Source organism: Oryctolagus cuniculus, chromosome X, assembly GCF_964237555.1.
Source record: "Oryctolagus cuniculus chromosome X, mOryCun1.1, whole genome shotgun sequence".
In the NCBI taxonomy this organism is placed as follows: Eukaryota; Metazoa; Chordata; class Mammalia; order Lagomorpha; family Leporidae; genus Oryctolagus; species Oryctolagus cuniculus.
Window position 1 is genome coordinate 40246142 of NC_091453.1, and position 27766 is coordinate 40273907.

The window sequence follows — 27766 nt, forward strand, 5'->3', positions numbered from 1 at the left end:
TATTGTTTGAGTAGTCGCTTTATTGATTTTATTTATTTTATGTAACAAAGTTTCAAATAACAATTTTATTCTTTTAAAATTTCTACTAAAATGCTTGAGCACTATTAGCTTCAAACCATAATTACTAAAAAGACTCCCATTCAGACATAGCTGTAGACTCAAAGAATGACGATCACTTTAAGTAGCACTCTGACCTCATCCCTTAAGGCATTCTGGTCTGGTTGAAAAGCCCATGAGAACATTTCAAGCATGGAAAGGCAGGACACTCATGAAAAAAAAAGTGTCCCTACATGAAGAACCTCCCTAGGTGAGACCCCAGTGGAAAGAGTGGTCATCAAGAAGGATGTACTTTTCTCTGAAAGGAGGAAAGAACTTCAACTTTGCCTAAACACTGACAGAGTTTGTGGATTCAAAAGGTTTCCATAGCCTAGGCAGCTCATTTAAGAGCCTGAGGTGATCAATGACATCATGCATAAGAGGGGTCATTGCATATTAACTTCCCATGCAGGACTTCTGTCCTCAAAGAGTTGTATTATGAAAGTTAACAGTAAAACTTGCTCTCAAAGATTTATTTTATTTTAGTGTATTAAATGGAGGATATTCTTATGTTTCATAAGTTTTAGTTATGCCTAAGTGTTCAACTCCATTGCTTGCTTTCTTAGGTGCTTCCTTAATTAATGATAAAACTTATTCTCAAAGATTTACTTTATATTAATGTATTAAATAGAGGATATTCTTATGTCTCATAAGTTATAGTTATGTCTAAGTGCTCACAAAAGATATATCATTCTTGGGTGCTTCTTTAAAGTTGATTAGAAAAAAAAAATAAGTGAAATCAACTTAGATGCAATGACTTTGAACAGCCCTTCTCTTGACTGTTGAGGGACAGGTTTTTTGTTTGTACAAATTGATGAACTCGTTACTTAGTATAGAGTTGGTCTTTTGTGTATAAAGTTAATTGAAAGTGGATCTTAGTGGAGAGTGGGACTGGGAATGGGAAAGAGAGGAGGAGGTGGGGTGAGAGTGGGGGTAGGAGGGGAGGTATGGTAGGATGAATCACTATATTCCTAAAGTTGTACTTATGAAATGTATGAAGTTTGTATTCCTTAAATAAAGTTTTCTTTGGGAAAAAAGCAAATAAATTTTATAAAATACATAGATGTGCTACTTCCATGAAGTAACATGTAATACTGTCTTTTAGGTTTGTTTTTTTCAAACTAATGCAAATCCCTAAACTTAACTGAAGACCTGAAACCATTGTTAATATTTTAAAGAAAAACAGACACAAAAATAAGCTTTATCAGCTAACATTTTGTAAATTTTCACCATATGGATAAGAGAGTATGCAATATGTTTTTTGCTTTTTACAGCTCAATTGACTTTCTTCTGAGTCCAAGTAGACAGCAGTCATTTTCGAGGCCATCCAAGATCATAAAACCTTATATTTAGGAGCTTGTTTCTATTTTAATAAGTGAAAGTTCTAGAGCTTTCTCAAGCTCTCTTCGAGTTTTAGTGTGCTGACACACTAAATCTCTACCAGATAGACACATTTGCCCGGAGTGGCAAACTAGTGACAGGAAGAAATAGGGATTGTCTAGAGTTCATTTTGACGATGGGTGATGGATGATAGTAGAGAAAATAATTATAGAGATTCTAGAGGCAGTGGTATTAGTGTTCATTGCTAGTGGTATAGACAGTGCAAGTTACAGTAGTGAAAATGCCCAAGAGTCACATTATTTAATACATTATATAAACGAATATATTGAACACATATTAAATGATTTCCTTTTCTACAAAATCAACTAAATTCAATTTCTAATGCTTCAAACAAATCCCTTGTTATAAAACTTTATAACTTTAAGTTTTAGCAATTACCTATGAACACCTATCTTAATAAAGGCTCTCAAATGAAAACAAATATGCAATGACCTGCCTAGTCAATGAGATACCCCTTATTTAGCTTATGAATCTTCCTATGTTCTTTAATGAACAACACAAACCTTGGAGAGATTCCTACAACTTATAACCATTCTTTTTCCTACTGCCTTTCTGGTAGGTGATAGGATAATTATTTAATTGAACTAGTATGATCACAATTTGAAGAGAAAGTGGCAATATTTTGGAAATAATTTTAATACAAGAGTACAGTAAATTTATGACAGGATAAAAGTCCTGGTTCTAAAAAATATTACAAATCTCTCTAAAATGGGTTAGCTATATTTCTTTGAGACCAAGCTTGAGGAAATTACATAGAGCAAAAAGCCATCATTGTCCATCTCCCTACCTTTACATACTAACTGTAATATATATACAACTGGTGGAACAAATAATAGCCTTCTCCCTACTGGAGAGATGGAGCTGTTGCAACCTGAGAATATCAGAAACATGGTAGAAGAGTTAGGGCTAGTAAATATCCTCTCTAAAATGTTGCTTAGGTCTTAGATTAAGTGCTTGATTATCTTCTAAAACCATCCGCCATCCATCAGAAGGCAGTTAGCACAGCTATATTGGAAGAACATGCAAAATGTTCCCTGACCACATTCTAAATGTATCACATCCATTGATCTGGATCCTGACACCTGTGGAAAGACTCATCAAATAGTCAGTTACACACTAAACATTTATTGTGTGCTATGTGTAAGCACATCTGGTAATTCATGCAGAAATGTCAATTACAGTCCCCTGTTAGAATTGAGCCTACTGCCAACTAATCTCTCTGTCCAAGGCTCCACATGATTGGTATTTTGATATGAGATAAGTCATTAAAGACATTAATTATGGAAAGTATAGACAAGAATGCAAATTCATTGAAGAGCTTACATGAATGTTTCAGGTAAGGTATTACTAAGAAAAAGAAGGTGAACTGTATGGAGGGAGAAATATGAAACTAACAGGCTCTAGAGGTGACTAAAGCCGTCTGGTTTCTGAGAGACAAGAGAGATCATCAGTTTTTGACAGTTCTCAGGTCCTTTGAAACTGAATTGAACTCCATTTTGGTCCTTGGACTCAACAGGACTGCTATGACATCACTCACACCCTGATACATATTTTTTTTTATTTTTCTCAAGTCATTATCAATGAGTTTTATCTTCTTTCACTCAAAAGAGTCCTGACTGGAAAATAAATCAGAAGACAATAAGTGCAACAGAGAATGGTGTTGGGGCAAAGAAGAAGCATAAAGACAGAATAAATGAAAAATAAGGCTGTTTGATCAATGAAATGTTAAGCTATTCAAAAAGAGATAAAGATCCTCTAAAATGTGTCTTCAAGTCCCTTTCATGACATGTCTCATAATTTCCAGTAATTCAACCATGTGTCTCAAATACTAGATGTTTTCATATGAGGATTTTGTTTTCAACCTACCTAATAAAAATTATCACTAGGAATTCCATCAAATAAAAGTTTATTTATTTGGGGTTTTTTAGTCCTTTTCCTTTTTTTTCCTTTTGTACTGCCTCTGTTCCTACTCCTACCCCAGATACACACACACACACACTCAATTAGTTAATAAAAAGCAACAGTAAACAGCTGACATATACATCCAACTATTTAGTGAAAACTAAAGCACTACATATATGTATTCACATGAAGTAGTTATTTACTTGCCATTCCTTTATCTATATGGATAAAACATATTTTGGGCAAAATCTTTTAAAATGGCATACATGCTTATGTCTGTGGAATAGTCATGATATATATCCTCACTATCCTTTTCAAGTAAAAGCAATTTAAATTCTCGGAAATAATTACATATGCAATTTTTCATTTTTCACTATTGAAAATAATTGGCAATTTTAGAACTTACTGACCTTTCCTGGGCGATTTTTATCACCTTCTTCTACCCAGTCTGTTAAGAACAATAGTGCCCTCACATTTTGTGTGTGTGTGCGTGAGAGAGAGAGAGAGAGAGAGAGAGAGAAAGAGATTTAGTGAAAAAAAATATGTGTATATATATTCATATTTACTCTAAATATATGGTTCACAATGAGCATATATGATTAAAGGACTTTTCCTAGGTAACTATAAGAACAAGGGATTTAAGCATATCCACAATGTGGTGCTAAGAAACTATTTAGAAACCGTTGCTCATCATTTCTCAACAGAATCTATGGTTTTGTCTGTGTTTGCCCAACAAATATCTCTATTGTCTATTGTAATGAGCATGTACATATGCCTCCACATTGAATATTTTTCCCCTAAAGGCATCCAGCTCCACACTCCAAGGCATACTGAAAGCCATACAAAATTGGGTAATGTGTAACAAGGAAGGTACCAAAGAAGGTTTAATTAGTAATGGTGACAGTAGTGACACTTTCCAAAATTAGACAGAGGATTATGTGTCTATTTCTACAGGAGAACACGTATGCAGGAACAGAAAGGGGAGGCAGAGCTGGCTTTTTGGTTTATATTTTCCAGATGATTTCTAAGTGTTACTCACGGTGGAAAACGTATTCAGTATAAGAGGTCCAGATCTTATCATTTGTCTGATCAGGAGTAGCAGTGCAGGTACCAGTGGAGTTGCATGCTACCATATGGAAGCCAGCATCAGCTAGTTTGTCAAAGGCTTGTTCCAGAAAAGTGAATTTGAGGTAGTATCGAGAAGTGTATCGCTCAGGAGGACGATCGGGATCTCGGCTCTCATTCAGAGTATCTCCAAACACTTCTTTGGCCAATGAAATCTTGCCACACACCATGATTCGGGCTACACGGCGGAATTTAGCATCTGTTTGGCTGTCCCGACTCAGAGTATAGGAGCCTCGATAGCCAATAGTGATGAAGCCTGCCTTCTTGAGGCCAGAACCAGTTCCCATTTTCAGAGCTAGGGGATTAACAGGGCCACTAATTTGGATAATATTACTTGAAGAGAGGTTATACATGGTGTCAGTGTTGGGGGACAGCTCGTCTAGGTCACTTTGGCATATGTCAGTGCCAATTAAGTTGAGCTTGTTTATTTTAGGAGTCAACATCTTGACAAGCTCTGGCAACTTGAAGTATTCCGCTTCTCTCTGGAGCCGACCCCACTCTGGAAAGTGGTCAGGAAGCACTACTTGCTTATCTCTCATGTAGTCTAACACATAGCGAAACAGGAAACCATCTCGATCTACAAAGAATCTCCCTTTGTTGTCCTGGATCAGGGAGCAAGGATTCTTTTCACTGAACATTTCCCAGAGCAGGGAACCAGGAATGCTGACCAAAGTAGGATAGCGAGTGATATACACCTGACCACCTACATTGAGTTCAATAATCTCAGGGAAATGACTGGAATCCTCACTTTGTTTGGTACAACTTGATTTCTCTGGCCAGGCCATATTGATCTGCAAAAGCAAAACAGATTGGTCTTGAATATGAGCTTACAATGTGGAAATTATTTTTATTAAATTAATTTTCTGTACGCACACAGAGACACATACACACTAACTACACATCAAGAAGCATAATCTTTTACTGATTAATTTTACATTTAAAAAGTTGTATTGAGAAATAGTACAATATTTAGCTTTGCAATTTTTTAAAATATTTTTCTGAATGCAGGTGTATTAGATGATCATACTCATCAACTCACATCATGTCATCAAATTTCATGCAAGAAACCCTCTCTGTGATTTTTATTTAGTTCTAATATATTCTCACTCTCAATTTCCATTTCTGACCCTGTCCCTATCAAAGGCAACCATCCGGATAAGTTTCTTTTTGTTTATATGTATTCTTATAAAATGGGTTTTGTGATTTTAGATAGATGTATATGTTATTGTATTAAATATTTCATTCTTCATTCCTGTATTTTCACTCTCAGCACTATATTTTGCAGATTCATTCTATACTAATATAAGAACATAATTCATCTGGGCATATCTGGTCTCTATCTATCAACATCTATCCTCTGTCCCTCATCCCCAAGATATCCTAAATATTGTTACAAGATTGGTTATTCTCACATTACGTTCTACTCTGTTTACCCATTTCTAGTAGCTCCACTTGGGCTATATATCAAATACAAACCCCTTACCCTGAAATTCAAAACTACCTATAAGCTAGTCATATTCTGTTTATAATGATAAGAAAAATTAAACTTATGTAGAACTTACTATGTTCTAGACATCATTCTTAACCAATGAGGTGGGTAGTATTATTATCCCCAACTAGTAAATAGCTGGTAAGAAAAAAGATTGTCCAATATACAACAAATAAGTGAATGATGTGGCATTCAAACTCAAGCAGTAGCACTCCGGTGTCTACATTCTTAAACACTAAACTTTCTTGTTCCCTTTTGATTATATTTGCTAAGACTTCTTTACATGTAGAAAAATGTTGCATGCCCATGATATGATCATTTTTGCCTTTACTCATTCCTTCTCCCATTCTGTAAAATATTAGTTCATTGCCTATATATCCATCTATACTTGAAATACCAATTCAAGCCCCAAATAAGGTTAGCCTCCTCCTCATATTTCTATATTAAACTTTAAATCCTTAGATTTAATGAATTCATACAGTTTCTTACCCTTTCACATAATAATAGTAATAGTAGTTTCAATAATAACAATAGTTAATATTTTTGAAGCAGTTACTAGAAACCAGTCCTCTTCTGATCTATTTATTTTATTTTTTTTTTTTATTTTTGACAGGCAGAGTGGACAGTGAGAGAGAGAGAGAGACAGATAGAAAGGTCTTCCTTTACTGTTGGTTCACCCTCCAATGGCCACTGCGGCCGGCGCGCTGTGGCCGGCACACCGCGCTGATCTGAAGCCAGGAGCCAGGTGCTTCTCCTGGTCTCCCATGCGGGTGCAGGGCCCAAGTACTTGGGCCATCCTCCACTGCACTCCTGGGCCACAGCAAAGAGCTGGCCTGGAAGAGGGGCAACTGGGACAGAATCCGGTGCCCTGACCAGGACTAGAACCCGGTGTGCTGGCGCCGCAGGTGGAGGATTAGCCTATTGAGCCGTGGCGCCGGTGGATCTATTTTCATATATCTAAATACTATTACAATTCCTGTTTCTTAGAGGAAAAATAGACACAGTCTTTTACAACTTTTCAGAGACTATTGCTCCACTTACTAATCTGCCCTTCATACTATAACTAGAATTACCTTACTAAAATGCAGAACTTATTTTGGTCTTCCTTGAATAAACTTTGTCAACAATTCCTGAAAGATTATAGATTTTTAACAGCCATATTAAATGTGTTATATTAAATGCTCTACACTCTCTACTTTGCCTTGCCTTCAGGCTTTAATTCCAATTATCTTTCCCTTTCTTGCCCACAAAATGATCCTAAACTTTAGCCATGTTGTATCTAGGCTCAGTTCACCAAACTCATCCACGTTTTCAGGTACATATGCCTTAAATTTATGATTCTCTCTGTCTGATATTTCCTCCTTTTTTAAAATTTTTTTTATTTATTTGACAGAGTTATTGAGAGAGAGAGAGAGAGAGAGAGAGAGAGAGAGAGAGAAAGGTCTTCCTTCTGCCGGTTCACTCCCCAAATGGCCACTATGACCAACACGCTATGCAGATCCGAAGCCAGGAGCCAGGTGCTTCCTCCTGGTCTCCCATGCAGGTGCAGGGGCCCAAGCACCTGGGCCATCCTCCACTGCCTTCCCGGGCTACAGCAGAGAGCTGGACTGGAAGAGGAGCAACCGGGACTAGAAACTGGCGCCCATATGGGATGCCGGTGCCGCAGGCGGAGGATTAACCAAGTGAGCCACAGCACCGGCCCTGATATTTCCTCCTTTATTTTACTCACCCAACTGCCCCCCGCCACTACCACTTCTTGAGAAAAAATGTCCTAATGACTTTGAGCACATCTGAGTTGGAATCCCAGCTCTGCCACATACTCAGTGGACAAACTAATATTCTTTTTAATCCTTAGTGGACTAATCTTTAAAATGAATATAATAAAAATCTTAATAAGATGAGGAAATTATATACAATGCATATAAAATATGTAACATATTGATGGCACATAACAAATGCTTAACAAATGTTTGGTTACATTAGCTCCCTTAGCTTCTCTTGGGAAAAGCAGTGAAGAATTGCTATCCACGGAATTGAATACAGCACTAGAAGTTTCATAGTGATCCAATAAAAAATTGCTAAAATGAAACATCTTCTCTGACCTCCCACCTGTCTTTTCATATTCTCTACTATTGTTGCAGTTAAGAAATAACCTCTATGGGAGAAATTACCACAAATTTTTAATTTCTATATCTGTGTCTAATATCTATGAATATACATAATAGTCTTTATTTAAATATCTGGATCCCCAGCACTGTGAACATAGAGAGAAGTAAATGCTGAATGGTGAATAAATCACCAGCAAACAAATGTGATATTGATCTCATTATTTTCATAATCCCATAGTATATGAGTAGAAACTCATTATAGAAATCCATTTTGAGTATATGAACAAGAAACGTATTTGCACTAGATTTTGCAGATTTTTGAATGCAATAAAGTTTTATTTGTTCCTTTCATAAGCAATAAGTGTCCAAGATAGTTGTTCTTCATTGTACAGGTCATTTTGTAACAAAATTAAGCATCAGAAAAATTAGAGTATGAAATTAATATTCTCTTATTTCAAGGTTTTTTGTCTTTTTAATTGCTTTAAAGTTACCTGTACCTAAGTCAATTGATGGTCTAAAATCCTATGAATCAGAGCCACATTCAGTTTGATGAGTGAAGTTGGGTATCTATTTTGGCTCTCAGATTAACAATGAAGTTTTTTTTGATAAATTGTTAGGAGAGAACCTTTACTACTAGAGGAAGAAATCTGAAGGAGAAAAGTCAATACTAGAACTGCCCAGGACCTTAAACTGCTGCCTTTCTGTGGCACAATCAGGAACATAGTTTTATACATGAACAGAACTTATTCTTAGTTAACTAAGATATCAAAAAGAGTTTATTTTTAAGAAATAAAAGTGGAGGTATTTCCTCCAATAATGAAACAGCTTCAATTCAAAAGCACCCATGGCATATTATCATTACATGAAGTCAAGGAGGGTCTGCTTTCCAAACAGGAGGATTTTATCTGTTGGCGTGTATTTGCAATGTAAAAATATCTTTTGTATCTAAAATATTTTGATACTCCCCCTTTCTTCCTTTTTCCATCACAGTGTTTTCTGTCTGTCAGGCTTTGTTCAAGAGAAGTCAAAAAGTAATTCATTCATCTAACCATATGTCAATTTGGGAAATAACATTCTAGGGAAACCTGAAATGTCTCATTTGTTCTCTTCTGCACATAAACCAAAGACTGATATGTGCGTGTGGTTAGCTGCCCTCAGTATATCAAAGAAATAAAAATCTCTGCAAGGCAGAAATAAAAGAGATAATATGAACATATGGTTAAAACCGGATTTTTAAGTCTTTGAACCCAGCTGTATACTGCAAGCCCCTGAGAGCTGTGCTTCACATTTTAACATTTTAAAGTCATTCAGGAAAGTAGTTAGTACATCCTTTGCTTTTTGTAGTCAAATAATCCTGCTGCTAATTATAGTATTGTATCCAAGATCTAATGTTTTTAAAAGGAAAAAACAAGTCAGATATATCAAAACACCATATTGTAACCTCTTTATAGCAGTTTCTGATTTCTTTCTGAAAGTGCTAAGGAAGTTTTTTCTGAAGAAATAAGTTTATGAATGAGTCCCGATTTTGTTAAAGCTGAAATCCGTGTGTCCTAATAGCTCCTCTCTTCTCTCCCATCACCCCCACCGCCTTTTTCTTCCTCATCCTCCTCCCCCACCCACGACCATTTTGTCTTAAATATGCACTCACCAGAATGAACACACCCATTTAAATTTACAATGTGATTCCCACCTTTTAAGTTGCTCCAGTTCAGAGAGATCCAAGAAATCAAAGTAGGTAACAGATGAGCTGAAAATGTAAGCAAAGCAGAAAATTTTAAGAGATAGCTTTTCTTCTACTTGCCGGAGAAAAATCTTCAGCAGCAGTTCTTTCCTTTTCCAAGTAGAATTTCGGTCATGAAGTGAAATTCTAGCACCCAGATGCTTCAAAAATATTTTATAATTTTAAAATTAACTGATGATGAAAAAAATCTGGATTTTCAGAATTCTCCTTCAGGAAGAGTCTTGCCTGCTTTTGGATCTCTAGCCTGCTTTTCATGCAGGTTTCACATGCAGTCCTCTCTCAACACAGAGAAAGAACACACACAGAGAGACATGTGTATATCCAGCTAAAGTACAGAGGCTTCTGAACTCCAGAGCAGTAGACTGGAAAGGAAAGAAACTGAAGTCAGTGGAGAAGTTACCCTGAATCTCCAATCACTGAGATATGGCCAAACACAGCCTCAGTCCCGCTCAGCCTTGCTGCCCTGCTGGTGCTCAGCTCTGCTTGTGGAATGCCTCCCTTCCTCTCCCTGGTTATGTGCTTTAGTGCTTGAACTGAGTTTCCCTTTTTAATACTAGGAAGCCTCCTCCCCTGCTATGACATACTTGGCTCCCTCTCCTGCTAGCTTCCCATATGAAAATGTCAAGCTTTTTATTCTACAGTTTGAGAAGAAAGCAGAGGAAAGAAGCAGGGAGATGATGGTGTTGGTGATATTAACAAAAGAGTAGAATTTGGGGTTATGGGAGAATTGTTCCTGATCTTTTTCTTGATTCCAACAGAACCAATAAACATTTATTAGGAATGCATTTTTGGCTAGTGAGTTGATTGAATTTTAAACTCAGATGCACTAGGTCCATTTATTTTAATAACTTTATTGTGATAATTATTCAAATGACCTCTATAGTTCCAATAAATCATTTATTAACATTTTCTATGTGATAGAAAACATGGTGAACATTGAGGATAAATAAATAAATAGATGCTTTTTCCATTCTTAAGAGTTTTAGACTTTAGTCCAGGAAAAAGAAGCATGAACAAGTAAATTCAATATAAGGTTTTAAGTGTGATGGAGAGGCAAGCACACAATTTCATAATAACACTAAGTAAAGACTAAGCAATCTTGAAATCTTCCTGGAGGATATGATTAAACAATCTTACCAGATGATAAGAATTAGCCAGAAGAAGAAATGTAACAGATGTATTCTAGGCAAAAAAGAACAATATCAGAAAGTACAAAGATATATGGAAAAGACTAAGTATTGTAATCAAAATTTCAATGTTGGCGTCAAGAAAGGCAGGCTATTTCATTCTCAAAATCTAACTTAATTTTCTTCAGTCTATCCATGCAATTCTAGTACAGAATGGACAAATTATCCAATATAAATATGGCTAAACTAAATGATTTCATTTCATATGCAATTTCTTCCTTTATCCTCAAATTAAATTATGGAGATAAAGCAGGGATTTTTCAAAAAGGAAATGTGAATGATCCTGTCTCTGTAAACCTTATATTTCTGTCAGTCAAAGAACCAACCAAGTTTCTGAAACATTGTGCTGGAATTGGTATGGTTTGGAGTGAGGATATATTTGCCTGTAAGAAATAGAAGCTAGATTCTGGGGCTGGCACTGTGCCGGGCATAGCGGGTACAGCCGCCGCCTGCAGTGCCCGCATCCCATATGGCTGCTGGTTCGAGTCCTGGCTGCTCTTCTTCCAATACAGCTCTCTACTATTGCCTGGGAATGCAGTGGAAGACGGCCCCAGTCCTTGGGCCCCTGCACTCCCTTGGGAGACTCAGAAAAAGCTCTTGGATCCTTTATCAGCTCCAGCTGTTGCGATCTTTTGGGGAGTGAACCAGCAGACCCTTTCTCTCTCGACCTCTTCCTCTTCTTAATTCTGTCTTTCAAATAAATAAATCTTAAAAAAGAAATAGAGGACAGACTCAACAATTAGGGAATATTTATTTTCTCACATAACAAGATTAAGGTAGATCAATTATGCCACTGTTATATCAGCAGCTTTATGACTTTATTAGAACCTTTTCAAGATCATGTTCAGCTTTCTTTGCTATATTCACCAAATGGCTATAGCAGCGTAAAACATTTTACCCTTATATAGCAGTCTGAAGACAAAGAAGTAAGTAAAAGAATGTTCTCTCCAAAACAATGTGCTCGCTCGCTCTCTCTCTCTCTCTCTCTCTTTCCCTCATAAGTCACATTCTTTAGGAATATTTATATAATGACAAAGAAATGAAGGATATGGGTAGTAAAATGAAAGCAGTTTAAAGTCTCTAATTATAAGCTTTCATTACCTATAGTTATTCAAATATTTATTTATGTATTTAATTATTATTTCAAGGGCAGAAAGATTACCAGCCAGCCAAACAGAGATCTCCCATCAGATGGTCCACTCTCTAAATGTTTTCAACAGCCGATGCTGAGTCAGGCTGAAGCCAGGAGCTAGGAACTCAATCCTGGTCTCCCACATAGGTAGCAGGGACCCAACTTCTTGAGCCATCAACTGTTGGCTCAGGGAGTGCATTAGCAGGAATCTGGAATTGGGAACAAGCAAGGACTTGAATCCAGGCACTCTGCTATGGGATGCTCATGTTCAAGTGGCATACCAACTGCTTTGGCAAATATCCACCCCAAACTTTTTTTTAAGGTTTATTTACTGATTTGAAAGGTAAAGTTACAGAGAGTGATGGATACAGAAAAAGAGAGAATGAGAGACAGAGAGAGAGAGAGAGAGAGAGAGATCTTCCATCTGCTGGTTCACTCACCAAAAGGCCACAACAGGGTTGGGCCAGGCCAGAGCCGGGAGTTGGATCCCCATCTGGGTTTCCCTTGTAGGTGACAGGAGCCCAGGCACTTAGACCATCTTCGGCTGCTTTCCCAGGTGCAATAGCAGGATGCTGTATTAGAAGTGGAGCAGCCAGGAATTGAACCAATGCTCATTTGTGATGCAGGTGTCACAGGAGGTGGCCTAACCCACTGTACCACAATTCTAGGACCAAAACATTTATTTTTAAGCTAGGAAAATCCTTCTCAGATGCCCTATACCCTCAGCATACATTTTCATCAATAACATCAATCCTAAATGGGCCATGTGCCTACTCCCATACCAGTCACTGACAAGAAAAACGCAAAACCGAAAACTATATTAAATATATCTTAATATATTCTCTTCTCTGGAGAAAGATAGTTTCCTTTAAAGCACATTACTTTCCAAAATCAAACAAACAAACAAAAAACTTGAAGTTCTGTTATCATGGAAAATGCTGGCAGCGACTGCTGGATAGGCAAACAGTGGGGTTCACTACAAGGCGTTTTTAGTTGCTATTAGGTGAATAAACTCAAATTCGAGTTTGGCACAAGTACCTTTCTCCTGTCTTAGAATCTGAGCATTAGATTGGGGAATATCAAAACAAAATCCCTGAACTCTCTCAATTCTCTAAGGCCACCCTTATTTTTTTTTAGTATTATGATAAAATTTACATATTATAAATCAATAAAAATAAAATTTTAATCATTTTAAATAGAAACCATTTTACATAGATATGCTGTAAAATCATCTTCTATTTACAAAACTTTCATCACCTCAAAGAGAAACTATATACATTAAACAATAACTTCCTATTTTTCCCTATCTTCAGCTCCTTGCTACTTGTAATCGACCTTCAACCCCTATAAACTTGCCCATTGTAGATATTTCATACAAGTATAAGTTGAATCATAGATTTATCTTTTTACTTGTGACTCATTCCACTTAGCAAAGTGTACCTTTATACATTTATATATTTATATCTTTCTTAGTGTAGTTTTAGGTTCACAACAAACTTGAATGAAAAGTACAGAGAATCCTTTCCATATACCCTCTACTCCTACACATGCATAGCCTTCCTTATCTATCAACATCTCCTACCAGAGTGGTATGTTACAATTAATAAACCTACATTGTCATATATTATCACTCAAATTTCATAGTTTCCATGAGGGATTGTTCTTCCTATGGAACATTCTACGGGAATGAATAAACTTAACATGACATGTATTCACCATTATACTATATACAGAATAGTTTCACTGCCTTAAAAGTCATCTGTGTTTCAGCTATTCATTCGTTCCTCCATCCTAACCACCATCAAGAACTGATCATTTTACTGTCCACAGATTTGCCTTTCCAAGAAGGTCATAAAGTTGAATCATATTGTGTGCAGCCTCTTTAGATTGTCTTCTTAATAATAGGCAATCAAGTTTCCGTTATGTTTTTTCATGACATAGTAGCTAATTTTCCTTAACACTGAATAATATTCCATTGTCTGGATGCTTAATTATTTATCTATTCATCCACTGAGTTACCCAAGTTTTGACGTGATAAAAAGAGCTACTGTAAACATCTACTTGCAGGTTTTTGTGTGAGTAAAAGTTTTCAGCTCCTTTGGGTAAATACCAAAAAACACAATTATTAAGTCCTATTATGAAGGTGTGTTTAGTTTTGTAAAAAACTGACAAACTGTCTTCTAAAATATTTTACCACCCATAATGAATGGGACTTTTTCCTATTTTATCTTCTAGGAGTTTTATAGTTCTGTATTTTACATTCAGATTTGTGATCCATTCTGAGTTAATTTTTGCTTCACATACTCATCAGTACTTGGTATTATCTATTTTCTGATTTTAGCCATTCTAATAATTCCATAGTGATATATTGCTTTAATTTTTACTTATTATTTGAAAGCAGCAAGACACAGAGAAAGAAAGAGAAACAGAGAGACAGAGAAAGATCTCCCATCTTCTGGTTCACTACCTAAATGCCTGCAACAGCCAGGGCTGGCTCAAACCAAAGTCACGGGTTGGGAACTCAATCTGGGTCCCCCATATGAGTGATGTGGACCAGCAACTCTACTGCCTTTTATGCTGAAAATTAGCAGGAAGCTGAATTGGAGACTAGAGTCAGGAATCCAACCCAGGTACTCAAATATGGGATGCAGGCATCCCAAGAGTCAAATGCCCATCCTCCAGTGATTTTTAATTTGCATTTCCCTAATGACAAATGATGCAGAACATCTGTTTACATGCTGTTTACTTTTCATATATATTTTTTGGTGAAGTATCTGTTGAGGTCTTTGGCCCATTTAGTAAAAATGACATTGTTTTCTTATCATCGACTCTTACAAACTCTATATATTTTAGATAACAATATTTTATCACATATTTCTTTTGCAAATATTTCCTCCCAATTTGTGACTTCCCAATTCATTTTCTTGAGAATGTCTTTCATCGATCAGAACATTCTTAATTTTAATGAAATTTGGTTTTCAGTTCTTTGTTTCAGATTATCCTTATAGTGTTATATTAGAAAAGCCATCAACAAACCCAACATCATCTAAACTTTTTCCTATTTTATCTTCTAGGAGTTTTATAGTTCTGCATTTTACATTCAGATTTGTGATCCATTCTGAGTTAATTTTTGTAAAGAGTGTAATTTTTTTGCATATGGATAAACAATTCTTCTAGCACCCTTTATTGAACAGACTATTCTTACTCTACTATATGTCCTTTGCTCCTTTATCAAAGATCAGTTGATGGGCCCTGCAATGGGGCTGCCTCCAGTGCCAGCAACTCATATGGATACTGGTTAAAGACCTAGTTACTTCACTTCTGACCCAGCTCCCTGCTAATGTGCCTGGGAAAGCATCAGAAGATAGCCCAAGTTCTTGGGCCCCTGCACCTATGTGGGAGACTCAGAAGAAGCTGCTGTTCCTGGTCCTGGATTGGATTGGCCTAGCTTCACCCTTTGCAGCCTTTGGAGTGTGAACCAGCAAATGGAAGGCCTCTCTCTCTCTTTTACTCTCTCTCTCTCTCTCTCTCTTTTACTCTCTCTCTCTCTGCTTCTGCCTCTCTGTGACTCTGCCTTTCAAATAAATAAATAAATCTTTTAAAAAGATCAATTCATTATACTCACGTAGGTCGGTATTGTGGACTCTATATTATTCTATTTATCTATTTTTATTGTCAATACCATACTGTCTTGATTAGTGTATCTTTAGTAATTCTTGTGGTTGGGTAGTTTGTGCTCTAACTTTATTCTTTTCTAGAAATACTGTGTAGACTAGCATTTTGCACCTTCAGATAAAATTTAAGATCCGTTTATTGATACCTGAAGAACAAATATTAACTATTTCTGTCTATGATCATGAAATATATCCCATTTATTTTGTCCCTTGCCTTTATTAATTGGAGTTTTGTTGATTTCTTCATACATATTTTATACATAATTTATTAAGTCTTTATAATTTATATTCATTAAATAAAAGTTAAAAAAAGAGTCTTCAAAAAGTTCATGGAAAATGCACATTATGAAAAGGCTACACATCAATTTCAAAATTTATTTACACTTTAAAACTTTATTAATTTTTTAAAATTTATTTATTCATTTCATGTATTTCATATGTACAGATTTAGAAACATGGTGATACTTCACACTACCCTCCCTCCTGACCATGCTCCAACCCTTCTTCCTCATCCCTCTCTTTTCCCACTATTAACTTTTACAAAGATCTATTTTCAGTTTACCTAATGATCATAAGGTTAACCCTGTGCTATGTAAAGAGTTCAAAATAGTATTAAAAAAAAAACACTCTCCCTCAACAATAGAGACAAGGGCTATAAACAGTCATCAAATCTGAAAATGTCCATTTCACTTCAATACATTTATTACATATTAGATACTCTATTAGTTACCCCAGATCAGGGAAAACATATAATATCTGTCTTTGGGGCCTGGCTTATTTCAATAAGTATAATGGTTTCCAGTTGCATCCATTTTGTTGCAAAAGATAGGATTTCATTTTTAACAGCTGAATAGTATTCCATAGTGTGTATATACCATAATTTCTTTATCCAGTAAACAGTTGATGGACATCTGGATCAATTCCATATCTTAGCTATTGTGAATGGAGCTTCAATGAACATGGGGGTGTAGATCACACTTTAAGATACTGATTTTTTTTCTTTTGTGTAAAAAACTAGGAGTGGGATGGCTGGATCATATGATAGGTCTATATTTAAGATTTCTGAGCTATCTTCATAGAGTCTTCCACAGTAGCTGCACCAGTTTACAATTCCACCAACAGTGGACCAGGGTACTTTTTCCACATATCCCTGCCAGCATTTGTCATCTGCTGATTTCTCTATGTGAGTCATTCTAACTGAGGTAAAGTGCAACCTCATTGTGGTTTTGATTTGCTTTTCCCTAATGGGTAGTTATTTTGAGCATTTTTTTCAAGTGGCTGTTGACTATTTGAATTTCCTCTCTTGAAAAATGCCTTTTTAAGTCTTTTGCCTAATTATTGAGCTCTTTATAGATTCTGGATATTGATACTTTGGCAGTTGTGTAGCTTGCAAATATTTCCTCCCATTCTGCCAGTCGTCCCTGAAATTTTGCTGAGTATTTCTTTTGCAGTGCAGAAGCTTCTCAGCTTGATTTAATCCCATTATTCAATTTTGGCTTTGATTGTCTGTGTTTCTGGGGTATTTTCCAAGAAGTCTTTGCCTATGCCAATGTCTTACAGAGTCTCCCCTATGTTGTCTAGTAATTTGATGGTATCCAGTCATAGATTTAGGTCTTTGATCCATTTTAAATGGATTTTTGTTAAGGTATAAGGTAGGCATGTAGTTTCATACTCCTGCATGTGCAGACCCAGATTTCCAGCACCATTTGTTAAAGAAACTATCTTTGCTCCATGGATTGATTTTAGCTATTTTATCAAAGATAAGTTGATTGTGGATGCATGGATTGATTTCTGGAGTTCCTATTCTGTTCCATTGGTCTACAAGTCTGATTTATCACTTTTTGCCTCACATATTAATGGTCTGTTGGTAGGCACAATTCATAGAGAATGGGCCCCTTTATCATTTTGTAATACATCACATATAATTTTTTTTAATTTTGAAGACATAAACATAGTACCTATTTATGGGGTACTATGTGACATTTTGGTACATGTATACATTGTGTAATATCCAAATGGGGTAAATTTATTGATATCTTTGAACATTTAACATTTCTTTTTTTAACTTTTATTTAATGAATATAAATTTCCAAAGTACATATTATGGATTACAATGGCTTCCCCCCCATAACTTCCCTCCCATCCACAACCCTCCCCTTTCCCACTCTCTCTCCCCTTCCATTCACATCAAGATTCATTTTCAATTCTCTTTATATACAGAAGATCAGTTTAGCATATATTAAGTAAAGATTTCAACAGTTTGCACCCACATAGAAACATAAAGTGAAAAATACTGTTTGAGTACAAGTTATTGCATTAAATCATAATGTACAGTACATTAAGGACAGAGATCCATTTCTTTAAAGTGAAAAAATCAAAAATTCTATCTTCCACATTTTATAAATAGAGAAATATCTAAAATTGTCCTACTGTGCTCTAGAGTTCCAAACTTCTCTGATTTTGCTGTAACCTAGTATCCATAAATCAATGTTTCTTCATTTTGTCCTCCTCTCTACCCTCCCCATTCTCTGGTAACCAATAGTATAATTTAAACATATATAAGATCACCTATTTTTAGATGGCACATATGAATAAAATCATATGATAATTCTCTTTCTATGCTTTGTTTTTGTCACTTAAAATAAGCACCAGTTATATCTATGTTGAGGTGAATGACAAGATTCCAGCCTTTTTCATGACTGAATAATATTCCATTGCGTATATGTATCACATCTGTTTATCCATTCATCAGTGAATGGGCACGATTTGTTCCTTTTCTTGGCTATTGTGGCTAGTTCAGCAAATAACATGGGAGTCCAGATGTCTCTTCAACAAACAGATTTCATTTCCCTTGGTCATATACCCTGGTGAGGGTGTATATTGAATTCCATATAGTAGTTTTATTTTTTAGGTATTTCATATGGTAGTTTTATTGTTAGCTTTTTTAGAAATGCCCGTACTATTTCTGACAATGTTATTTCTAATTTGCATTTCCACAAACATTGCACAAAGGTTCACTTTTCTCCACAGTCTCACCAACATTTGCTATCTTTATCTTTAAAATGCTAGTTAATCTTACTGGAATGAGGTGATATTTTATTGTGGTTTTGATTTGCATAGCCCTGGTGATTAACAATGTTGAGCACTTTTTCATGTATGTCTTCCATTCACATATTTTCATTGAGATCTACTGCCCACATTGTATTTGGATTATTTGAAATTTTGTTTTCTGGTTTTAGTTATTGAGCTGTTTGTGTTCCTTAATATTCTGGATATAAACCTCTTGTCAGATATACAGATTGCAAATATTTTTGCACAATACATGGAAACAGATCTTCATTCTGTTGGCTGTTTCCTTTGTTGTGCAGAAACTGTTTAGTTTGATGGAAACTGTTTCTCTGTTTTTATTTTTAACTCCTATGTTTTAGGGGTAAGACTTAGAAAATTATTTCCCATTCAAAAGACTTGAGTAATTTCCCTATCTTTTTTTCAGTAGTTTCAAAGTTTCAGGTCTCACATATAGGTTTCTAATCCATTTTGAGGCGAAGTTTGCATATGAATAGAGAAAGGAATGTAGTTTCATTCTTCTTTTTGTGGATATCCAAATTTACCACCATCATTTACTGAAAAGACTATTTTTAGGGGGATGATGCTGTGGTGTAGAAAACTAAGCCTCTGCCTGTAGTGCTGGCATCCCATGTAGGTACAGGTTGGAGTTTCTGCTGCTCAAGTTTTGACCCAACTGCCTGCTAAGGGCACAGTGGCTTACGTCACCACCTGCAATGTAAGCAAGCATATGAGCACTGGTTTGAGTCTCAGCTGCTCCACTTCCAATCCAGCCCCCTACTAATGCACCTGGGAAAGCATTCGAAGATGACCCAAGTTCTTGGACCCTTGCACCCATGTGGAAGACATGGAGGAAGCTCCTGGCTCCTGGCTTCAGCCTGGCCCCGCCCTGGCTGTTGAGGCCATTTGGGAAATGAACTAGCAGATGGAGGATCTCTCTTTCTGCATCTCTCCCCTCTCTCTCTGTAACTCTGTCTTACAAATAAATAAAAATAGGAGACTGGCCCAGTGGCATAGCAGGTATAGCCTCCATCTGCACCACCAGCATCACGCATGGGTGCCTGTTCAAGTTTCGGCTGCTCCACTTCCGATCCAGCTCCCTACTAATGGCCTGGGAAAGCAGCAGAGGACGGTCCAAGTGCTTGGGACACTGCACCCATGTGAGAAACCCGGAAGAAGCTCCTGGCTCCTGGCTTTGGATCTGCTCAGCTCCAGCTGTGTGGGCACTTGGGGAATGAACCAGCAGATGGAAGACCTCTCTCTCTCTCTCTGTCTCTCTTTCTATAACTCTGCCTTTCAAATAAATAAATCTTTTAACAAATGTGTGGCAGGGACACAAGCACTTGAGACATCACCTGCTGCCTCCCAGGCACATTAGCAGAGAGCTGGACTGGAAGCAGAGTAGCCAGGGCTGGATATGGCACTCTGATACATGATGTGAGTATCACAAGCAGTGACTTAATCCACTGCTCCACAATGCCCACCTCTCAAAACATATTTACATTGAAAACTCTAAAATCAATATGAGATCATTATAGAAATGTGTAAAATATAGAAAATAAAGGAGAAATTAAAAACCATTCACAATGTCTATCACCCGGAATTAACCACTTTCTGATACATAAATCACAAAAATAAACAATCACACTTTTTTTTTCAAAATGACTAGAATTTTATTCCTGAAAGATAAAACACTGCTGAGGATGAATTTATTTCTGGGTAACATGACATAAAGTGAAAATCACAGCATTACATCATTCTCTTTGGGAATTCATTTTTTATTCATACAATATCTCCTTGCTTCAGAAACAAATATGTGATTTTTAAGATCTTGCTGTGTGTCTCTAATCTCAAAGCATTTCCTCCAGGACTACTTTGTAAATCCATCCAATGTTAAATCCAACTGCTAATTATAAACTTCTTTCAGATATTATCAAGGATTTTTTTTCCTCTGGAAGGAACTGCCTTTCCCTTAACATGACCATAAGATTCCCAGAGATGTGGCAATGTAAGAGCAGGCTGAAAAAAGGAAGAGATTCTAAAATAGGAGAAATTTACACTGGACATGTAACAGCAAATTCTGATAATAACATGTCACACATTATAGGAATTTCTATTAGCTATAGTACAGTTGGAAAAAGATGGAAGGAAATCACTAAGAATAAATACTTAATTGCCCTTAGTGACAAAAGTGGATAGTGTCTCAGTAAACAAATAAAGAAATTCCTCCAGAGCAAGCAAGGGGCTTCCCTAACTTGCAAGATGAAACAAAATTATGCGATAGATGAGAACTCTACCACTTGGTAACTTTCTGTTGTAGTAGTTGAATATCAATAGAGATTGTGGCTTTAGAGTTGAAAGAGCAATCAAAATTATGTCAAACCAAAAACTTGCTTAACTGTTAATAAAAGCCATATAACAGTTGGAAATAAGGCAAGGGAAGACGACATTTCCTTTTTTTAAAAGATTTATTTATTTATATGAGAGGCAAAGTTACAGAGAGAGAGAGAGAGAGAGAGAGAGAGAGAAACAGCGAGATAGGATCACTGGTTCATTCTCCAAATGGCTGCAACAGCTGGAAGTGGGCTGATCCGAATCCAGGAGCCAGGATCTTCTTTCAGATCTCCAAGACTTAGGGCATCCTCCACTGCTTTCCCAGGCCTTAGCAGAGGGCTGGATCGGAAGTGGAGCAGCCCATATGGAATGCCAACACTGAAGGTGGAAGCTTTACCAGCTATGCCACAGATCCAGCCCCTGAATCTTTATTCTAATGCTCTTTGTTAGAGAGGCCTGAAATCATAACACACCAAATAGAAACCAATGTATTCTCTTAATAACTAATATAAAAGTTCCTTTGAGAGTCGTTTAGGAAAATTCTCTCAATGTGTTTACTGTAGTAGACATAGTCCCATGGCCAGAGGGGTATAAACAGAGTAAAGTTTACTTAATAAAAGCATGATTCTTTTTATATACAAAATCTATAAAGAGCTTAAGGAACTTAACAACAACAAAACAAACAATTCAGTTAAGAAAAGGGCAAAAAACTTGAAAAGGTATTTTTCAAGAGAGGAAATTAAAATGGCCAACAGACAATTGAGAAAATGCTCAGGATCACTAGCCATCAGGGAAATGCAAATCAAAAGCACAATGAGGTTTCACCTCATTCCAGTTAGAATGTCTCTCATATAGAAATTAACAAATTACAAATGTGGGTAAAGATATGGGGAAAAAGGTACCCTGGTAGGAATGTAAACTGGTGCAACCACTGTGGAAGTCAGTATGATGATACCTCAGAAATCTGAATATAAACCTACCACATGATCCAGCCATCCCAATACTGGGAATTTACCCTAACTGAAACAAATCAGCATCTGAAAGAGTTCTCTATACCCCTATTTTTGTTTCAGCACAATTCATAATAGCTAAGATATGGAATCAACCCAGCTATTAACAGTTGACTGGATAAAGAAATTATGGTATATATACACTATGGAGTACTACTTAGCTGTAAAAAAAATGAAATCTTGTCTTTTGCAACAAGATGGACACAACTGGAAACCATTATGCTAGCGAAGTAAAACAGTCCCAAAAATACAGATACCATATTTTTTCCCTGAGCTGAGGTAACTAATAGCATACCTGAAACGTAATGTATTGGAGTGAAATAGACATTTTGAGATTTGATGATTCTTTACAGCCCTGTCTCTTCCATTGAGGAATGATTTTTTTTTTCTTCATACTATTTGTTGAATTATTTTGCTTAGTGTAGGGTTAACTATATGCTCATTAAGTAAACTGAAAATAGATCTTTGTAATAATTAAGAGTGGGAATTTGAGAGGGAGGTGGAGGAAAGTTTGGAGCATGGGCAGGAGGGAGGGTAGAGGAGAAGTGTCACTATGTTCCTAAATCTGTATATATGAAATACATGAAAATTCTATAATTTAAATATTTTTTAAAAAGATAACATTTGAGGCATATGTATCGAATATCAAAGTGCCTGTATTGGAGTCCTGGCTCCTTTCCCAATTCCAGCTATTTGTTAATGCCCACCCCAGGAGGCAGCAGATTATGGTTCAAATAGTGTGTTCCCTGACACCTGTGTAGGATACCTGGATTGAGATTCTAGCTTCTGACTTTGGCCTAGCCTAACCTTGGTTTTTGTGGGCATTTAAGAGTAACCCAGTGGATGGGAGATCTCTCTTCTTTCCCTTTCAAATTAAATAAAAATAAATTTTTAAAATGTTTTAAAAAATCAAGATGGTAAATATTTTGAAAAATAATTTTAAAAGGCCATTCCATTCACAATAGCAGTAAGAATCATAAAATACTTAAGAATAAACTTAACTGGGGCTGGCACTGTGGCGCAGCGGGTTAACGCCCTGACCTGAAGTGCCGGCATCCCATATTCCCATATGTTCTAGTCCTGGCTGCTCCTCTTTCAATCCATCTCTCTGCTATGGCCTGGAAAATCAGTAGAAGATGGCCCAAGTCCTTGGGCCCCTGCACCTGCATGGCTTCAGATTGGTACAGCTTCAGCCGTTGAGACCATCTGGGGAGTGCGGAGGGAAGACCTCTCTCTCTCCCTGCCTCTCTTCTCTCTGTGTAACTCTGACTTTCAAATAAATCAATAAATCTTAAAAAAAAAAAAAAAAGAATAAACTTAACCAAGGAGAGAAAAACTTGTACACTTAAAGTTATAAAATATTGCTGAAACAAAGTAAAGACACAAACAAATGAAAGATACCTTATGTTCATGTCTTGGGAAACATAAAACTGTTAAGAGGTCAGTGCTACCAAAAGTGATTTACAGATTCAATGCAGTCCCCATGTATATAACTTTTTAGAAAAACGGTGCTATTTTTTGCAGAAATTTTAAAAAATCTGTTCTAAAATTCAAATCAGATTTCAAAGGACTGTGAATAACCAAAACAATCTTGACCGCTTGAGTGACATAAGCCAGAAACGGGAAGATAAAATACCACATGTTCTCTCTTATATGTAGGATTTGAATTTTTAAAAAATAAATAAATAAATAAGAATGAAAAAGAAACACCTATGCATATCAAATTTGCTGCAAATGCATTATTTTGTCCAATTTTGATTTAAATATTTGTCAAATTAATAGGATTATATATTACTGTAGTTTTAATGATTGTGTGACTATTTTGAAATATATATGAATAAAGTTGAGCATCTTTTCATTCGATTGTTGTTTATAGCCCTTGTCTTTTTTCCTGCTCAAACTATGGACTTCTTACATTTTATTTGTTGAACTCTTTTTAAAAATATATTTATTTTATTTGAAATGCATAGTTACAGAGAGGTAGATGCAGAGAGAAAGGAAGAGGGCTTCCATCCTCTGGTTCACCCCTCAAATGGTCGCAATAGCCAGAGCAGGGCCAACCTGAAGTCAGGCACCAGGAACTTCTTCCAGGTCTCCCACGCAGGTGCAGGGGCCTAAGAACTTGGACCATCTTCCACTGCTTTCCCAGGCCACAGAAGAGAGTTCAATGGGAAGTGGAGGATCTGGCACTTGAGCCAGGACTTGAATTGGAGTCCACATGGGATGCCGGCACTGCTACACCACAGCACGGGCCCCTATTGGACTCTTTATTCAAATGGAACATTGAGCCTTTGGCCATAATGTAAATTAAAAATATGTTATCTAAAAAATAATAAATAAAATATTTAGTTAAAAAAAATTACATAGTTCTTAAAAAAAAAAGGTATTTGGAAGAGGTCAAAGTTAGAGATCTCAGGGCGGGTGCTGTGGCTTAGCTGGTAAAGCTGCAAGCTCCAGTGCTGATATCTCATATGGGCGGAGGCTCAAGTCCCAGCTGCTCCACCCCCAACCCAGCTCTCTGCTATGGCCTGGGAAAGCAGTGGAAGATGGCCCAAGTCCTTCAGCCCCTGAGCCCATGTGGGAAACCTGGAAGAAACTCCTGGCTCCTGGCTTCAGATCAGCCCAACTCCAACCTTTATGGTCATTTGGGGAGTGAACCAGTCAATGGAAGAGCGCTCTCTCTCTCTCTCTCTCTCTCTCTCTCTCTCTCTCTGCCTCTGCCTCTTTGCAACTCTGCCTTTCAAATAAATAAATAAATATTTTTAAGAAAAGTTAGAGGTCTCTACTTCCTGATTTCAAAGCTTATTACTGGGCTGGCATTGAGACATAGGAGATAAAGCTGCTGCCTGCAGCACCAGCATCCCATATGGGCACTGGTTCATGTCCCGGCTACTCCACTTCCAATCCAGCTCCCTGCTAATGAGCGTGGAAAAACAGCAGAGGATGATGCTAGTACTTGGGCCCCTACATTCACGTGAGACACTCAGAAGAAGCTCCTGGCTCCTGGCTTTGGCCAGTTGCTGTCATTTGGGGAATGAACCAGCAGATGAAAGATTTTCTCTCCCTCTCCCTCTCCCTCTCCCTTTCCCTCTCTCCCCTCCCTCTCCCTCTCCCCTCTCCCTCTCCCTCTCCCTTCCCCCCCTTCCTCCCCCCCCCCTTGGTGTGTGTGTGTCCCTGTATCTCTGTAAGTCTTTCAAATAAATAAATAAAACCTTAAAAAGATAAAAGCTTATTGTAGGAGCTGGCATTGTGGCCCAGAAAGTTAACCCACTGCCTGTAACTCTGGAATCCCCTATAAGGATCAGTTCAAGTCCTGGCTGCTTCACTTCTAATCCAGCTCCATGCTAATATGCCTGGGAAAACAGCAGAAGATGGACCAAGTGAATGGGCACCTGCTACTCATGTGGGAGACACAGATAAAGCTCCTGGTCCTGATTTTGACCTGGACCAGCCCCAGCCACTCTGGTCATTTGGGATGTGAACCAGCAGATGGAAGCTCTTTGTTCCTTTCAGTTGTAATTCTGCTGTCCAAATAAATAAATATTTTTTAAAAATGCTTATTACAAGGATATAATAACCAAAAAATTAAAATAGTACCATACTGACATAAAGACCAATATTCACATGAATGAAATAGAGGACACAGAAATAAACACTTGCCCATATGGGCAAATGATTTTTGGCAAGTGTGACAAGACCACTCAATGGGGATAGAAAGGTTTATACCAACTGTATTGAGAAAACTGGATTTCAGCAGGCAAAAATGAAACTGGACTTGTATTTTACACCACATAAAAACATTAACAAACTCAATGGATCAAACAAATCTAAACCAGTTCAAGTTCTGGATGCTCCAATTATGATCCAGCTCCCTGATAAATGCGCCTGGGAAAGCAGTGGAAGATGGCCCAAGTCCTGGGGACCCTGCACTTACATGGGAGACCCCGATGAAGCTCCTGGCTCCTGGCTTCAGCCAGGCCCAGCCCTGTTTCAGCCACTTGGGGAGTAAATCAGTGGATGGATTCTCTCTCTCTCTCTCTCTCTCTCTCTCTGCCTCTGTCACAATGTCTTTTTTGAGGGCTGGGCATCGGCTCTGTGAACTTTGGACCTGAGGGCTCCTTCAATACTCCCAGCTTCCATGGGGGCTCAGGTGGCCACAGCATTTCTGTGTACTCTGCTTACTTCATGTCCTCATTATCCTTCAGGGATGACCGTGGCAGTGCAGGCACCTTGGCTGGGTCTGACAGGTTGCTTGCTGGTAATGAGAAGATTGATCACTATGCACAACTTCAATGACTGCCTGGCCTCCTGCCTGTACAAGGTGAGTGCCCAGGAGCATGTCAACACTGAGCTGTAGGTGAACATTCATGACTAGTACCCAAAGCTGATATCTGGGCACTCCAGAGTACACAGACACTACTTCAAGGATATTGAGGACATGCAGGACATGATTCTTGGTGCCACGATTGAGAACTCCTGAACGCCCTGTATATAGCTTTGAATAACGTCTGAACCAAGATTGAGATGGAGCAAGCCCTGCATTTGAGCATGAAGGCCGATATCACTGGCCTGCGCTGGGTATTGGATGAACTGACTCTGCCTTGGACTGACTTGAAGATGCAGATTGAAGAGCTGAAGGAGGAGCTGACCTTCCACAAAAGGAGCAACGGTGAGTAAATCACCGCCCTAAGGGGCCAGGTGGGTGCCCAGGTCAATGTGGAGATGGGTTCTGCTTCAGATATTGACCTAATGAAGATCCTGAGTAAATGAGAATATAATATGAGGTCATGACTGAGAAGAACCAGAAGGATGCCAAAGCCTGGTTCACCAGCCAGCCAAAGGAGTTGAATTGAGAGGTGGCTGGCCACACAGAGCAATTCCAAATAAGCAGGTCCAATGTCAGTTACCTGCCTTGTTCCCTCCAGAGTCTTAAGATGGAGCTGTAGTTGTAGCTCAGCATGAGAGCAAGCCTATAAGGCACCCTGGCAGAGACAGAGGCCCACTTCATGGCATAGCTGGGGCAGATCTAGGCGCTGATCAGCAGTATGGAAGCCCAGCTGAGGGATGGGCATATTAACCCTGAGTAGCAGAACCAGGAGTACCAGCAGCTCATGGACTTCAAGTGCTGCTGAAGCAGGAGATTGCCACCTACTGGAGGGCCAGGATGCCCGCTATAATAACCTGCCTAGCTCCAAGGTCCTCTGAGTTGGCAGACTCCTGAATTCTGGCCTTCTGCTTAGAGAATCCCCTAGGTAAGGGCATTGGGAGGGGAGGGACATTTACCCTGGGCTCTTCCCCTGACTTGCCAATAATAGATATAGAGTTTCAGTTTATACAAGATCAAGAGTTCTGAATATTGGCTGCAAAATAATGTGCACTATGCACTTAAAAACAATTACGATGGAGCAAGAGTGTTTGTGCCTTCTTCTCACATTTGAGGACCTGAGTTTGATTACTGTCTCTGGCTCCTAATCCCAGGTTCTTGCTAATGTAGACCATGG

General features: G+C 37.7%; 1 protein-coding gene and 1 pseudogene across 2 annotated transcripts; one reads left to right on the plus strand and one right to left on the minus strand.

The window, feature by feature from the left end:
* On the minus strand, positions 1–10383 carry LOC100347604 (BTB/POZ domain-containing protein KCTD12). Of its 2 annotated transcripts, XM_008272685.4 has the most exons (3): positions 10263–10373; positions 9812–9868; positions 1–5315 (listed from the first exon to the last, which is right to left on the minus strand). In XM_008272685.4, exon 3 carries the CDS (start codon positions 5307–5309, stop codon positions 4431–4433), a length of 879 nt encoding a protein of 292 aa, XP_008270907.1. In that variant the 5' UTR covers positions 5310–5315; positions 9812–9868; positions 10263–10373; the 3' UTR covers positions 1–4430. The 2 variants fall into 2 exon arrangements, with proteins under 2 accessions (XP_008270907.1, XP_008270906.1); XM_008272684.4 differs by having other exon boundaries at positions 9812–10383.
* On the plus strand, positions 9212–27470 carry LOC108178686 (keratin, type I cytoskeletal 19 pseudogene; annotated as a pseudogene).
* Positions 27471–27766: the final 296 nt, after the last annotated feature.

Excerpts from the sequence above, each read along its gene's own strand:
- LOC100347604 (XM_008272684.4), bottom strand. The coding sequence starts at position 5,309 with ATGGCCTGGCCAGAGAAATCAAGTTGTACCAAACAAAGTGAGGATTCC.